The sequence below is a fragment of the Molossus molossus genome, unplaced genomic scaffold, assembly GCF_014108415.1.
Source record: "Molossus molossus isolate mMolMol1 unplaced genomic scaffold, mMolMol1.p scaffold_m16_p_11, whole genome shotgun sequence".
In the NCBI taxonomy this organism is placed as follows: Eukaryota; Metazoa; Chordata; class Mammalia; order Chiroptera; family Molossidae; genus Molossus; species Molossus molossus.
Window position 1 is genome coordinate 85,532,400 of NW_023425346.1, and position 17,995 is coordinate 85,550,394.

The window sequence follows — 17,995 nt, forward strand, 5'->3', positions numbered from 1 at the left end:
CAATACATAATCAAGTTTAATTCTACTTTATTTTGAGAAAATTATTTTCTAGTTCAAAAAAGTTACCCATGTGAGACACAACACGTAGCATTATTAGTAAGGAGTGAGAAATTATTAGGATATATGAGTCATTAAATGAAAAATATAGTTTTAAGTTTTACTAATAGATTTAACTCAGGCAGAACCTCTGGTTTAAACAGGTAATTATTCCTGGAATTATGTTCATGAACATAATACTCTTCTGTGGATTTCCCAAATCCTGCACACGGGCACTTCTATCATTAGCTGGGTTTTGGTTTTAGGAAGCAAATGAGAATTAATGGTGCATGTGGTGTAAGATAAAGACAAGACGTGAGATGGAGGGCCCCTGAGATATGGTCCATTCGGCATCTTGGTGAGACCAAGTTTTGTAATCTCCTTCCTTTTAAAGGCTGAATAATGTTGCATTGTATGTATATATCCCATTTTTTTATCCACATACTCACTGATGAACATTCGGGGAGCTTCTACCTCTTAGCTACTGTGAATAAGGCTACTCTGAATATAGGTGTGCAACTATCTCTTTGAGGCTCCACTTTTAATATTTTGGGATATATAACAGGAAGTGGGACTGCTAGAGGATATGGTAGTTCTATTTTTAAGTTTCAAGGAACCGCCATATTATTTTCCATGCTAACTGCACTATTTTGCAATTTCACCAAAACTGCACAAGTGTGTCAGTTTCTCCACATCTTCACCCAAACTTGCTATTTTCTATTATTTTGATAGTAGTCATTCGAAAGGTGATATTTCATGATTTTCATTCGCTTTTCTCTAATAACTAGTGATGTTGACTATCTTTCCATATGCTTACTGCTATTTGTACATCATCTTTAGAGAAATGTCTATTCGAGTCCTTTGCCAGTTCCTGCATCAGGTTGTTTATTTTTCAGCTGTTGAATTGTAGGAGTTATTTTCATATTCTGGACATTAACCCCTTATCAGATTTATAAATATTTCCCCCCATTCTGTAAGTTGCCTTTTCATTCTGATTGTGTCCCTTGATGTGCATAAGTTTTAGGGTGAATGTAGACCGATGATTCGATGTTTGCTTTTGGTGTGAGATCCAGGGCTCATTGCCAAATACAATGTCATGAAGCCTCTCCTCTGTGTTTACTTCTTGCAGTTTTAGAGTTTTGGGTCTTGCCCTGGCCGGTTTGGCTCAGCGGTTAGAGCGTCGGCCTGCGGTCCGGAGAGACCCGGGTTCGGTTCCCGCTAAGGGCACGTACCTCGGTTGCAGTTTGTCCCCGGCCCTGGTTGGTCGTGCGGGTGGCAGCCACTCGATGTGTCCCTTCACGTCGATGTTTCCCTCTCTCTCTCTTCCTCTCTCTCCCTCCCACTCTACCTGAACAAAAAATGGAAAAATGTCCTCGGGTGAGGATAAAAAAAAAAAAAAATAGAGTTTTGGGTCTTATATTTAGGTCTTTAATCCATTTTGAATTAATTTTTTGAAGATTGTAAGATAAAAGTCTAACATCAGTCTTGTGGATATCCACTTTTCCCAACACCATTTGTTAAAGAAACTGCCCTTTAGAAATAATATTTATGCCTATCATGGCTTCAAAACTCCATTACATGTTAATTTTATTAGAATGTTTTATTTCATGTACAACTAAAGAAGCATATTATTCTCTCATATATTCACTTTCTAAATATCATGATAAATATATTTTAATAGAATTTATTTTTCTTGCAATTCTTTGCAACATATTTAATAAATATTTTCATATTAATTTAAAATGTATTAATTTAATGTAATACATTAAAATGTATTAATTTAAAATACAACACCTTTATTTTTGTGCCCATTTATTCATTTAAAATACATTATAAGAAGGGGACTATGGTTTCACTAGACCGTCACAAGGGTCTGTGGCCTCAAAAAAAATATATTAAGAATTCAGAGATTTTTTTTTTGTACCTGTGGAAACAGATGAAGTCTTGAACTAGAACAATGGAAATAAGAACTATCTCAGATTAAGAAATGAGCAAATTCATGATGATTTAATTAGATAGATGCCAAGATCAAGGAAAAGGTAAAGTTAGTGGTGACCACGCAATTTTAAGCTCAGGTGACTGAGCGAGTGTAGGTGGGGTGCGGCTTAGGGAGTCATCAGCGTAGATGTTGCATTTAAAACCACAGAGTGCCAGTGGTCACCCACGGGGAGAGTAGAGGAAGAAACTGCCTGAGGACCAAACCACAGGTAATCAATATTCAAAGACCAACCAATTCATTATCGCCAACTATGGTGACATGCATAGAACTAGTATGTAAAGAATAAAACTTTGATAAGCAATTGGTGGCTAATTTGTAAAGGACCATTCATTATGACTCTACTCTGCATTTATAATTTTTGTGCTTGCAATTAATTGCAGGCAAAAAGAAATGCAGCTCTAGTTGCTTAATTATAGGCACAACCATCCAAATTTGCCCTGAACAGAATAGCACAAAGAGATACCATCTGTGAGAGCACAGTAAACTTGGACCTTTTTTCCTTTCCCGTCCTGTGAGGCGGGTGGACACACTTCCTCTTGCCTTCAGCCTTGGGCATCATTCTTGCCTGATCTAGCTCATGCATTACAGGCTAGTCGCTCTAACAAGCTGACAGTCAGTGGGCCTTTCCCCTTATCAAACCATTATGCATTTTCTACACGTAATGTGCCCCAGTCGGAGCAGACTGCAAATGGAAGCCATTTCTGAAGCACATCATTTGCTTTGTTAGTGTGAACAGATTCAATCTCTTATTCACGTGTAATTTTACGAGGTAGGCAACTCGAACACTGTAAAGATGAAATCAGATACAAATTTCTGCTCAAAGGCGACAAGAAAATTCTGTTACTCTACTTTTTTAAAAAAGTGGCAGCCGTTTATTGAAAACACAGCTGTCAGTTTGATTCAAATATATTCTTATTTCCCCATTAAATTCTTAGGACCAGGATGAAACTTAATAATTGTCCCTTGGAGTTTGATTTCCTATAAAGTGTCATAACACAATCAGTACAATTTCAAATAATTATTGAACTGTGTGTTGGTAGTTACGATTTCAGGTGGGAAATATAATAGATGAGAAATATAAAACCCAAGTTAACACTTGATAAAGATTCTGTTCTCATACAAACGTCAGTAATTATAAATGTGGGGACAATAGACCTGCTTTGTGAAAATGACATCGATACCTGGCAGAAACATTTTCAAAGGTTTTAATGGTAGTCTGAATATTACTTGCTTATCATTTAATTAAACACTTTGAATCTGATAAATCCTCTGTGGTAGAAACAATACATTTTGAGAATGGAAAATTGTGTTGTTTATTTGGCTGACAAAAACCAGAATATAACATATATTTCTACTATATAACATCTATATTTCTATACTCTATTTATAGTGTTTGGGATTGTCATGAAGGTTTTAGGGATAAATGAAGGCTTAGAAATTTTAAAAGGTTCAACAGTTTTTGGGGTTTTTTTTAAATTAAAAATTACAATAAATAGGAAGGCACATTGTTGTTCTATTCCCTTTATCTCAATGGTGTGTGGGTCACAAAGAGTTGAAGCAGTAGTTAGACACCAGCCTTAATGCAACAGACAATGGGGCATATTTAGACATTGAAAATATGGTAACATAATTTAGATTTATCAAAAGGGGTCATGTTAAGAAAATGAGAATTCTAAAGAGAAAATATCAATCCAAAAAGTTAATTGGAAATAAACAATTATTCCATCATATAAAACTAAAGATTTCATTGGGTGCAATCAAAATTCAAAATATTATCAATGGCATGCAAAACAAAAGATGTTCATTTTCATAAGAGGTAGAAGAACATTTTCAGACATTAAAAAGGATAATGCTACTCACATCCCGAGCTACCATTTGTTGACACCAAAGTCAAGTTGGAAGGCCATGGGTTACGAACAATGTCTTGCCAATGAATTGTGTCTGCATAACAAAGAAATTTGTTCTGGTCTACATAGACTCCACCATTTAGGATTTCTGTGTTAAAAAAGACAAAGAGATCTGTTGTCAAACTTTTTGTTGATGAAGGTAATCAATAAAAATTATTTACTCTTAAAATATTTGCAATGTTAAATTAGAGTTACTTTGTTAATAACCATAATATTCTTGCAAAATATATGCTCCTGAGTCATATAAATTAAATGGCAGAAACTGAAAAGACAAAAAAAAAATAGAAACAAAAACAAACAAACAAACAAAACACAACACTTATAGTTCAAACATTCAGAGAGAAAACATTTTTAACGTTTTGGCATAGATGCTATCAATATCTTTTCTGTTACTTTCTTCTGAATTTGGGGTAATATTGCATATAATATTTTATAACCTGCTAATTACAATATTAAATGGTGTGTAGTTAGTGGTAATTAAATATAATTCTGCATTATTTCTAGTGAGAATATAATATGTCAGAGTATAAATTAAATAGTACTTATGTAACCAAACCCCTTTTTTAGTCATTACACTTGTTCATCTTGGATTAGTTCTTTAAAATAAATTTCCACAAGTGACATTATAAAATCATACAGTCTGACTATTTTTAAGGCTCGTGGTCCAAGTGTCAAATTTCCCTTAAGAAAAACTGTTTCAGTCAATGTGACACTGACCAGTGTCAGTAGGTAAACAATTAGCCCAAAATGGAAGCTAAAATTAATGAATGCTTCAATCACAAAGATGTTCTTTGTCTCAAATGGAATCGATAGAATTGCCAGTTATTCTTTGAGAACAGCACAGTGCAAGGTAGAACACAACCCCACACGGTTCACTGGAACAATGGCACGGCCCTGGGATGAAATGCACGAGTGTCCCTTGTCACCTGTTTCTCTATTTCACGGCATTTTCCTTGATCAAGTAACTTGTCTTCCTGAACAATGGTTGATCATATGCATTGATTCTCTTTAGGTCAGCTTTAAGTTATCCAGAAAAAAGTAAATATTTCTTCTGAAAATACTACTTTTATTATTTGAAGAAACTGATTAGAAATATACATAGTATCTTCCTGCTCAATATCACATTTCCCCCTTTTATTTAATAAAAATAATAACTTAAGATAGATCATATATAAGCCTATAAAGCATTCAGTTACAAGTAGCAAAAACCCTATTAACATTATAGGGGATGATTACTCTCACATAATAATAAGTAATCTGTAGATAGGCAGTTGCGGATATTAGTGTAGCGGCTCCCCTGTACCCACAACCTGTTTTGTGTGTTGGTTTTTTTTCTCTCCAGGCACCAGATGGCTGCTGCATGGAAAGGTGCTAGTCTGAAGGGAATCATCTCTCTGTACAGTATCCCAAGCTAAATTTTTATGAGTCAGCTAAAAACAACAAGGGCAATAAAATTTGATAGGAACAGGTGACGTCCAGCCAGCGTGGCTCAGTGTTTGAGTGTCAACCCATGTACCAAGAGGTCACTGGTTTGATTCCTGGTCAGGACACATGCCCAGGTTGTGGGCCAGATCCCCAGTGGGGAGCATGCAGGAGGTGGCAAGTTGATGTTCTCTCTCATCGATGTTTCTTTCTCTCCTTCTCACTTCCTCTCTCTCTAAAAATCAATAAAGCAAAAAAAGAAAGCAGTGAAGTTAAAAAGAAAGGAACAGGTGACATCATAAAAGGGGTATTTGTGAAAGTGAGACTGGTGGGCACATCTAAATTGCCTTACTGCATTGTGTGTGTACAATTCTCCAGATCTATTTGGCTTTGGATGGCTTCCCATATTTAAAACCACTGGTAGTGCCATCATCAATCCTCACTATTGGCTTCATTTTCTCAAGTGAGAAAAAAAGAAAGAAAGAAAGAAAGAAAGAAAGGAAAAGAAATTATATAATCTTTGTACTTCTAAAACTCTGTTCATTATTTTTCATAACCTAACCATACAACCATCATCAAAGCAGAAGGAAGATGGGAGATGTAAGAATGATTATGAAAATTAATTTCTACACTGATGTTTGGCATTAAGCTTCTATCTGAGGAATGTGGCCATTTCAAGACATTAGGGGATGTTCTTCTTCTACAGGAATAACTTTTCATTAAGTGACAAAAAAAGGAGACTTTGACTGCTATCCAAAAAATAAAGGTTATTTTTCAGTCTACATTTAGAATGTTCTACTTAAAAAACAAAAATGAAGAGAAAAGATAATAGCTCAAACACTGTAGAAAGAGTTTGTATTTTGTCAGGAGTCACATTTTAATTCTAACATTTTATACTAAAGGAACACAGCATCTGTCTCTAATTTCCTATCTAGAAATATTCAAAGAGAATCAGATTATATTATATTGAATAATAATCTCATCAAATCCCTTTTTGAACAATATTAATCTGCTACCAATATTTATATTTGTTTCTTGGAAATATTCTGTTCAAGAGCTTGGTTTATACTTTGAAAAGGATTTAGAAAGGAGGCAATAATAATTCAAGTATAATCTTACATGCTAAAATTGCAAATTAAGACCACAATCATGATCAGTCTGAATACGTTTGTCATCCTAAATTCTAAACCCAGCATCTGCTAGCAAGTCTGGTCAGGAAGATTTATAAATTTTTTTGTATTTAATGATGGATGGTTTGTTCATGTATGTGTTTATTTTCTCTGAAAAAGTGTTTTTCCTTTATGTTTGGCTTAGAACATATTCTTTGTTGAATGTCAAACCACACAATCACAAAATGTATTTTATTGACATTTATAGGAGAGTTTTAATATATATTCTATATTATATTTTCTTTTGATCAATTCGATTTCCTAATTATGTCAGGATATAATGTAAAAATGCATTCATCCATATGCATAGTTTACACTGATTTTATAACTTTATATAATTTTAAAATATTAATTTAATATGTTTTATGGGGAAATATTTAGTTAGATTTATTTCTGGAATAAGAAGATTATAGAGAAAGGAACTGAGCTATAAAAAGTTGTTAAGGCACCGAGTATTTACTGGACCAAAGGGACAACTGATGTTTTCGCCTAGGTTGACTACAGAGACTTGATTACATAGTTTGATTAGAAAGAGGGACAAGCATTAGAAAAAGAGAACAGCTTTATAAGATATTTATCTAAGGAGATACCAAAAAAAAAAAAAAAAAAAGGTCTGCCTATATTTTAGATCTCTCTTTGCTAACAAGAACAGCTGAGTTTTCCCTAAGTATTATTAAAGATTTATGGGACAGTACCATCTCTGTTATACCAAGAGTTTCCCTCTCACTGTCATGAGATAAAACAATTAGTAATTCAATTTTAAAACTATGATAAAAAAGACAATTTCTAATTTTAAGCAAGGTAAGCAAATGAGGCATAAATTTAATTGATATCCAAACGATGCATACAGTCTGGAAGAGTGAAAAGACTTAAAAAAAAAAAAAAAAGTTGAATAAGTAAATGAGTTTAAAGTAACCTCAATCCAATGTATTTCACTTCAACTGTAGATAATGTTTTGGGGTAATCTAAGAGGGACACAATTAGTTTCTTGGCCATTGGAACAGTAGGTAGAAAAAAACTACTATGAATTTTCTTATATAAGAAATATTTCCAGTAAGTTTGCAAAATAGTATTGTGTCTTCTTAATAAATGTCATGCTTAAATATAGTAAGATATAGTAAGTATGACAGTCTATGGTAAAAGTGTTTCATTGCTAAAAAATTGTAGTAAACACTTAAATATGTTTGTGTCTCAAACATTTCCTACTAGATTAACACAAGTCAAGTCAAAATATTATGTTATTTTGTATTTAAAGTGAATTGTAAGCCACACTATTCTTTAATCTGTTGAATTGAATATATATGTAGCACACACTTTATAACTAAAATATTAGCTTAAACTCTATGAATGCAGACATTTTTCAGTGCTGTATCTACAGTGTCGCACCTAGAGCGACAGGTCTTTGTTAAATTGAGCTGAGAAATAAAAGTACCATGGAATTTGCCACCAACATTGACCAGTTGTTCTTAATTTTAAATTATATTCTGATGAAATTAGGTTCAGATTAAACGTTATCTTTGCCCATAAACACTCAATAGCTCATTTGATCTGGTTCTACATTTTATTAAATCTGTTTTGTTCAAAACTGCGTCTCCGTGCAAGGCACAAGCTAGATGCACAATGACCATTTGCTTCATTAGAGAAAATCTAATACTTTGAATTTAGTAAAAATTAAAAATATATATCTAATTTTGAGGTTAGAGATTTTATAAGCTAAAAGAGAATTGACATTGTTATATAAAATGCTTTTAATTGATAATGTACAAATTTATTGCAGGCAGTGTGTTTGATATTTACAGTGCACATTTAGACATGTTCATTGGTATCCCTAAACCTATTTTGTGAAGCAAATTCAATTATTTATCAAGTGAATAGGAACAATTTTGCGCTACCCCAGACATACCAAATTCCACATACCTGTGCAAATGATCTAGCATATGCCACACAGAAGTCTAAAATCATGTTTTTATATTGAACCATAAATCTACCGCGTATCATTGCTTAAATTATTTTTGAAAAGCTCTAAAGTGCCAATATGACATTTTAAAGAGGACATAAAGTACTCCTGTCTTAGCCTTCCAATCCAAAAGAGTTGTCAATTTGACCATTTTCCCCTTGATTCACATTTGCATAAGCCTAATGAAGACAGAAATGTTTGTGTTATTTAAAGAAGTTCTTTTGTGCTCTTTATTTCTTTTCAAATGCTAGTTATTATAGTGAATTTGGGGATGAGTGACCATTAAGAGAATCATTGACATTTTGCAAATATATTCTCTCAAAAGAAAATGTACTAAAACACTGAATCATGGCTTTTTATCCTGCCCTGTATGAAATAGCCTAATTGTGATGTAGCATCCCATTGTGATGTAGCTGAAAATACAGATTAATATGACCTCCTTACTAGGCTTTGGAAGTCGACAAAATTGCTTTCAACCCCATGCAAAACTGATAACTATTTCATAAAAAAGATTGAATGTCTTTCTCTTTTTGCAAAATAAAGGTTATAATGTTAAAATGCAGTTAGCCATATTGCACTTCAGTCTATATGATTGGTATCAACAATAAACATTTTACTTCTACTCACAAAGTGACCAATCACAATAATATAAGAAAGAGCGGCCTTGACTGGTGTTGCTCAGTGATTAGAGTGTGGCCCACAGATCAAAGAGTCACTGGTTCGATTCCTGGTCAAGGGCATCTACCTCGCTTGCAGGTTTAATCCCAGCCCCAGTTAGGGTCATGTGAGAAGCAACCAACTGATGTGTCTCTCTCACATCGATGTTTCTCTCTTCCTCTCTCCCTCCCTCCCTCCTACTTTATCTAAAAAAATAAAATAAAATAAAATAAAATCAATGGATAAATGTCCTTGGGTGAGGATTAAAAAAAAGAAAGACCTAAGAAGCAAGAATGAAATACTTAGCCTCAATCCCTGATTGTACATCTAAATGTCTTGTTTTGCATGGGTTATCTACAGGTCAACCTCAGAATTACAATGATAATAAAAGTAAAGAATAGAAATTTTGCACTTGTCTTACAGGGCATATATTACAGTCACATTGTCTATCCAAGCCGAAGGTCAAGAAGTCAAAAGTGGCAAAGTCCATGTTCAAGATGAAGCTGCAGAAGCAGTTATCAGATTTTCTCAGACATAAAACCGTGCATCTTTCTCACTGTCAACACCTGAAGCCACACAAGTCTGTTGGCAGATAGCGATACAAAAGTAATATAGCTCTCATCATCTACCTGTGATACTTAATACATCATCTCTGAACAGACTTGGTCTAGGGATTCCTGTATCTTTCCCAAACCCAGACCTTTTAGCTGGGAGCACAAGGAATAGCTGCTACCCCACTGGGTCAGCCCTCAAGGTTCATTATTAATAAGCTGAGACTCTAAAGGCTAATGAGAACCTGGTGCTTGAGGAGACCATGGCTCATTCATCATCAATCAAGCTTTGAAGTTTTTATACAGATGATTTAAGGAGAGTTGAAGTGTGCAAAATTGAAATGTCACATTTGTATTGGGAGTGGGGAGAGGGTGATAATGTAAATGAGTAATGAAACCTTCTATATTTCCGCTCGATGATCAGAGTCAAAGGCTCATGGATGCAGATACCAAATGTTAGGAAATAACAGTGGACAGTTTTTCAACCAGAGCAAGGCAATTTCTAGAGAAATTATTAGATTCATTGGATAAAAATCAGCTTAAGATAGAAAATAAGAGCAACACTATCTTGGTTTCAACTCAGTGGACCTCAGTAATGTTCTCCATATTGTTCTGAAGTATTAATATACACTTTAGGGTCCACTACAATTCTCAGTTTTCATTATGATTCAACTTGAGTCCCAGCTCCCCTGAGAAGTCTACTATGGTCACCTACTTTTCAGAGGTTAACTGACCCCAATCCATACAACAAAGACTGTCAGTGGAGTCAATGCCACCTCACCGTCTTCATTCTTTTGTGTAATTGTCTTGTTACCCACATAATACTGAAGGTCCCTAGAGGGTAAGAACCATAACATACATCTTTTTGTGGACCTAGTGCCAAATAAAGTGTCAAGCACATAATAGAAATTCAAAGTGTGAGTGATTATTATGAGAGTAGTATCTGCAGAACATGACTGGCATTTGTAAAGAGTTTGTTAGTAGCTTAATTGATAGTGGGACATTAGTGTTCTCCTTATGCACTAGATGTTTACATTATAAATTACATAAAATATTGATTAAAATTTGTGTGATCTTAATGTATTAATTGTTTATATCCGTTAGGGAAGTAGTAATCCACTTAACTCGTTGATATTTTCTGGAAAACTTTCAAAATAAATTTTGGCTTGAAAACAGGATTTTCTTCTCAAATTGTTCTCTAACTTCATTTATAATTCTATGTGTGTATCAACATGCTTAATATTTTTTTTCTCTAGCATTTTCTCCTAAACTTGTGCTCTGCCTGTATTTCCTTATTTCTGGTAAAATCAGAATAACATGCCGAAAAAGTCAATTGTAGTTGAACAACACTGGTTTGAACTGTGTGGGTCAACTTATACAGGTCTTTTCAATATATACTGTAAATGTATCTTCTCTTAAAATTATCTTAATATTCTCCTTTCTCCAGCTTACCTTATTATAAAAGTACAGTATATAATATTAAAATTAAAAATATGTGTTAATTGACTTATATTTTTGGTAAGGTTGTAAGTTAACAGTAGACTATTTGTATTTAAGTTTTTGCAAAGTCAAAATTTATATGTGAAGTTTTGGCTATGCAGAAGTGTCTTCACCCCTAACCCTCATGTTGCTCAAGGATGCACTGTGCAGTCAAAACCTGAGATTTATCATTAATTTCTCCACCTCTATATGTAATCAGCCACAGTAACCTGAATAAAATTCCTCACACTGTCTATAATTTATCCCATTCTTTTTATACCCACTGCTACTCCTTAATTCATATTCTATTATAGCATACTGGACTCAACATTTTGCTTTTAACCTACCCTCTCCATAAATCCATCTTGCATATTAACATTATAATGTATTGTATGCTATAGGTATGTAGGTAGGTAGGTAGACAGATATACTTTAGTTAGGTGGGTGGGTAGATAGGTATACTACAGGTAGGTAGATAGATGATAGATAGATAGATAGATAGATAGATAGATAGATAGATAGATAGATAGACAGATCGATCGATCTGCCATGAAGGCTTTGACTGGGAAGGCAATCATACTGAATCTACTTAACTGGGTAAAATTGAGTTCAAAATCTAGTTTTCCACTTGCTAGATGTGTAAACTTGTATCCCTTTATGAGACTCGGTTCACCTCTATGAGAGTATTGTATTCACAGTATTCATTACACAGTTATTAATTATATTACATTTTATACTTACTAATTACTTAAGTAGTTGTTTACTAATTGATATAAACAAGAGGAATGTTTTTTCTAAGTATTCATTTTATTTTCTATTACTTAGTATTAGAATAGATTGTCATCTAAAAGACAGACTTTCACTTTTCTTTCATAAAAGTGTGGCTTGGTGATTCCAAGCTATTGTAGAAAAGCCACAATCACCAGGCACCCAGCTTCCACTTCGCTTTGCTGCTCCACCATCTTCGATACAAGAGGCCTCTCCATTTGGTAACATCCATGCAGGAGACAGAGGAAGCAGGAAGAGCAGAGCAGCACATGCTGTCTCCTCATGAAAGTCCCTGAAAACAGCCGCAAGACAGTTCTACTTGTATCTCCTTCATCTGAGTTCAGTCCAGGAGCCACCACTAGGCACAGAGAAAGTAGGGATCACTGTCTTTGCTTTGGGCGGCCACATGACTAGCTAAACTTTATATGCTATTTGAAGTTAGACAGTGGCAATGCACATTGGAAGACAACAAGCTGTCTCTGTCACAATACTCTACAGAAATCTTTCCTCGAGCACAGAAGAAGATGGCAGGGGCAGGACCGGAGGGAGGGTGAGTGTGTGAGAGAGTGTGAGAGAGAGTGTGAGTGGACGTGAAGGTGGACGACCAGACCCAAGCAGTGCAGAGCCCGGAGCAGAGGTCCCTGTGCTGGGGATGGAGCAGCTGTGGCCCTTCAGGGGCTTCTCCCTGCACCATGGGGAGGTCCCAGCATTTTGGAAGATCCCGGGTCTTCCATGGGAGGAGGCAGTGGGAGCGGCCAGGGCCCAGCAACCTGAGCCACCAGCACACCTGGCACCATCGAACCAGTGGACACCCTGTGTCAACACAGACTGGTGCACAGTAGTGGAGCTGCCAAGGTGCCGGTCATGGAAGCCGTGGACAGCCTGGAGCCCAGCACCATCCCCAACTGTAGCAGCCCGATCAGAGTCCAGATATACCCCCAGCAACAGAGGCTGGGGAACAGAAATCCATCTCCAGGCAACAGAAGCACAGACCAGCAGCTGAGACCATCCCCTAGAACTACAGCAAAGGCTGAGCACGAGTGGAGCCCCACGGGGCAGCAGCACTCCCCAGCTCCCAGCGGTGGGACCTGGGGCTCCACAGAGGCCTGTGCGAACCAGTGGCTCACAAGAGCAGTGGAAAGCCGGAGCCCCAGAGAGACTGGTTCCATCCAGCGGCCTGCCCACAGGAACTGCAGGGTGTAGGGGCACCACAGAGGCCTGTGTGACCCAGCAGGGACTGAGCAATCTAGTTACCCGCAGGAAGCCGTGGGGTGCTGAAGCACCAGAGAGGCCTGTGTGACCCAGCAGCCCATAACATAGGCATAGAGCCGGGTCCCCAAAGTGACTGTGCAAACCAGTTACCCCCAGGACCCGCATGGTGCGGGGGCACCGGAGAGGCCTGAGCAACCTAGATGCGCACAGGATAGGCTTGGAGGATGTGAAAATGGAAGCGGAGTGAATGGAAGCTACACAGACGATCCCCCAGGACCAAATGGAAATTACAACTAAAATAAAGACAAATACTGGGAAAAAAAAGCAACAGAAAAGCAGCAGGACAGGACCATATTACCAGGGAAACTGGTAGGATCTGTGGAGGCACAAGAGGGTGGCAGGCTGGGAACCCACTGACAGCAGCAGTCTTAGCTGTAAGGAGTGCCATTGGGGAATAAAGACCAAGCTCGCTCTACAACACAGAGAGCCAGGACAGAGCACTAAAATAGCCACAGCTGCTCACCTGAGGGCTATGGCACAGGGAGGGCAGACAGGGCTGGAACTCTGTGAGGAAAACCATGATTTGGAGGGCAGAGTTTTTGCTGAGTTGCGGCCACAAAGGTCAGTGGCCAGTGTCCTCCTTCCTAGAGCTGTGGGGAAAAGTAGCAGCGCCCACCCCTCGGACATTCAGCCTTTCCCAGGTGAGGCAAAGAAATGCAAATTGAGGCTCATTAACAATCAGCATCTATCCCACCCTCTGGCAATCCTCTTCTGCAGAACACCAGGGCTACATTTCAAAGCACTGAATAACTAAAACTACTAGCCTCCAGGAAAAAGCTAGAAGATAACTGAACCTTTCCTGGGCTTGTAAATCTACGCAGGAAAGTAAGACTTGACAGTGGTGTTTAACGTGGACCCACCAAGGCCCTTCCAAACCCAGTTGAGGGAGCCACAAAAAGCAGAACAACAACACCCACAGGGAAAATTTGGCAGGCTATAAAACCCACTGAGATAGCCAAAATTGTAAAACAAAGAAACAAATCCCAAGTAAAAGAACAAGAGAACTCTAGAAAAATGAGATAAATGAAATGCAGTTAAGCAAATTACCAGAGGTAGAGTTCAGAGCCATGATCTTGAGGAAGCTCAACAGCATGAGTAAGGACATCAGCACCATGAGTAAAGATATAGAAACATTGAAAACCAACCAAGTGGAAATGAAGAATGACATAGCAGAAATTAAGAACACATTGGAAGGACTAACCAGCAGAGTAGAGGAAGCTGAGGACCAGATCAGTGAATAAGAAGACAGAGTAGAAAAAATCACCCAATCAGAAAACCAAAAGAAAAAAATTAAAAAATAAAAAACAGGAAGATAGTTTAAGAGAACTGTGTCCAACTGGAAATGTAATAATATTTGCATATAGGAATCTCCGAAGAGGAAGAAAATGGGCAAGGGTTAGAGAATATATTTGAAGAAATAGTGACAGAAAACTTTCTTAACTTGGTGTAGGAAGAAGGCATTCAAGTTCAAGAAGCACAGAGAGCCCCAAGTAAGAGGAACCCAAACAGGCCCACACCAAAACATATAGTAATTAAAATGCCAAAAATTAAAGACAAAGAGAGACTCCTAAAGGCAGCAAGAGAGAAGCAACAGGTTACCTAAAAGGAAACCCGATAAGGCTCTCAGCTGACTTCTCAACAGAAACACTACAGGCCAGAAGGGAATGGCATGAAGAAATCAAGGTCATGAAAAACAAGGATCTGAAACCTAGACTACTCTATCCAGCAAGGCTATCATTCAAAATAGAAGGTCAAATAAAGAGCTTCCCAGACAAAAAAAAAAAAAGTCTAAGGGAATATATTAACACCAAACTAGCACTGTGAGATATGCTAAAAGGACTGCTGTAGTTAGTAGAAGAAATAGAAAGAAAAATAGAACCACACTAAACAAAAATGGCAATAAATAAGTACATATCAATTATCACCTTAAATGTGAACAGTTTGAATGTACCGATAAAAAGATACAAAATAGCTGACTAGATAAGAAAGCATGACTCACATATATGTTGTTTACAAGAGACCCACCTCACAACAAAAGACTCACATAGGTTGAAAGTGAAGAAATGAAAAAAAAAATCATTCAAGCAAACAGAAAGGAAAAAAAAAAAAAAAAAAAAGCTGGGGAAGCAATATTCATGTCTGATAAAGTAGATTTCAAAATGAAGACCATAACTAGAGACAAAGAAGGCCACTACATAACATTGAAAGGATCTATCCAACAGGAAGATATAACCTTGATAAACATATATGCACCCAATATAGGAACACCAACATATATTAAACATCTTCTGGAGGACTTCAAAGGAGAGATCAACAGCAATACAATCATAGCAGGGGACTTCAACACCCCGCTGACATCACTGGATAGATCATCTAGACAAAAAATTAACAAGGAAACCCAGACTCTAAATGAAGCACTAGACCAAATGGATTTAATAGATATCTACAGAGAATTACACCCCAAAAGTGCAGAATTCACATTCTTCTCAAGTGCACATGGGACATTCTCAAAGATAGACCACATGTTAGGGCACAAAGTAAGTCTCTACAATATCAAGAAGACTGAAATTATAACAATCATCTTCTCAGACCACAATGGCATGCAACTAGAAATCAATTGCAAGAAGAACATGCAAAGACATTTGAAAATATGGAGGCTAACTAACATGGTATTTAACAATGAATGGGTTACCACGGAGATCTAGGAAGAAATTAAAAACTTCCTGGAAACCAATGAAAATGAACACACAACAATACAAAATCTATGGGATGCAACGAAAGAAGTTCTGAGAGGAAAGTTCATAGCACTACAGGCCTACCTCAAGAAGCAAGAAAAATCTCTAATAGACTATCTAACCTCACAACTTAAAGAACAAGAAAGCAAACAAAAAGAAAACCCCAGAGCAAGTAGAAGGAAGGAAACTGTAAAGATCAGAGAAGAAATAAATGACATGGAGACCAAAAAATATTCAAAGGATCAATGAAAGAAAGAGATGGTTCTTTGAAAAGATAAACAAGATTGATAGACCCTTAGCTGGACTCACCAAGAAAAAAAAAGAGAGAGAACCCATATACACAAAATCAGAAATGATAGAGGAGAAATAATAATTGATACCACAGAAATACAAAGGAACGTTAACACATATTATGAACAATTATATGGCAACAAATTTGACAATCTAAGCGAAATGGAAAAATTTCTAGAAACACAGAGTCTCCCAAAACTGAACTGGGAAGAGTTAGAAAACTTGAACAGACCAATAACAACTAAGGAAATTGAAGCAGTAATCAAGACTCTCCCAGCAAACAAAAGCCCAGGCCTGGAAGGCTTCGCAAGGGAATTTTACTGAACATTAAACGAACTAATACCCATTATCCTCAAACTATTTCAAAAAATTCAAGAAGGAAGACTTCCAAATTCATTTTATGAGGCAGAGCATAATTCTAATTCCAACACCAGAAAAAGACCCAACAAAGAAAGAAAACTAGAGGCCAATATCCCTAATGAACAAAGATGCCAAAATCCTGAACAAAATACTAGCAAATCAAATCCAGCAATACATCAAAAAAATTATTCACCATGACCAAGTGGGATTCATCCCAGGGATGCAAGGCTGGTACAATATTCGCAAATCAATAAATGTGATACACCACATAAACTAAATGAAAGATAAAAATCATATGATCATATCAATAGATGCTGAAAATGCATTCGACAAAATCCAGCACCCATTTATGATAAAAACGCTCAACAATCTGGGAAAAGAGGGATCATATCTCGACCTAATAAAGGCCACATATGAAAGACCTACAGCCAACATAATACTCCATGGGCAAAAACTAAAAGCATTTCCCTAAAGAACAGGAACAAGCCCTGGCTGGTTTGGCTCAACGGTTAGAGCATTGGCCTGTAGTCCAGAGAGCCCCGGGTTCAGTTCCTGCTAAGAGCATGTATCTCAGTTGCAGTTTGTCCCTGGCCCTGTTTGGGTCGTGTGGATGGCAACCACTTGATGTGTCCCTTTCACATCAATGTCTCTCTCACTCTCTCCTCCTCTGAACAAAAAAATAAAAAAATGTCCTCGGGTGAGGATAAAAAAAAACAAAAAAAGAACAGAAACAAGACAAGGATGCCCACTTTTGCCACTCTTATTTAACACAGTACTGGAAGTCTGAGCCACAGCAATCAGACGGGAAGAAAAAATAAAAGGGATCCAAATTGGAAAGGAGGAAGTGAAACTGTCATTATGCGCAGATGACATGATACTATACGTAGAAAACACCAAAGACTCCATCAAAAATTTACTAGACTTAATAAATGGATTTGGCAAAGTAGCAGGATACAAAATTAATGTCAAGAAATCTATGGTATTCTTATACACCAATGATGAACTCATAGAAAGAGAAACTAAAAAATAATCTCATTTACCATTGCAGCAAAAAAATTAAGAAACCTAGGAATAAACTTAACCAAAGAAATAAGGAACCTATTCACAGAAAACTACAGGTCATTGAAAAAAGAAATAGAGGAAGATATAAAAGAGTGGAAGCACGTACCTTGTTCATGGATTGGAAGAATTAACATCATTAAAATGTCCATACACTCCAAAGCAATCTATAGATTCAATGCAATCCCCGTCAAAATACCAACGACATACTTCACAGAACTAGAACAAATACTTCAAAAGTTCATATGAAACCAAAAAGACCCCGAATAGCCACAGTAATCTTGAAAAAGAAGAACAAAGTTAGAGGGATCACATTACCAGATTTCAGGTTAT

The 17,995-nt window shown here is 36.6% G+C and overlaps 1 protein-coding gene across 4 annotated transcripts in view; it reads right to left on the reverse strand.

Moving 5' to 3' along the window:
- The window catches only part of ERBB4 (erb-b2 receptor tyrosine kinase 4), a 1,035,274-nt gene that overhangs the window by 332,077 nt on the left and 685,202 nt on the right, over window positions 1-17,995 (reverse strand). For all 4 annotated transcript variants that reach the window (XM_036253758.1, XM_036253760.1, XM_036253761.1 and 1 more), the window contains exon 4: window positions 3,896-4,030. In XM_036253758.1, the coding sequence (XP_036109651.1) occupies window positions 3,896-4,030 (135 nt within the window). The remainder of the gene's footprint in view (window positions 1-3,895; window positions 4,031-17,995) is intronic.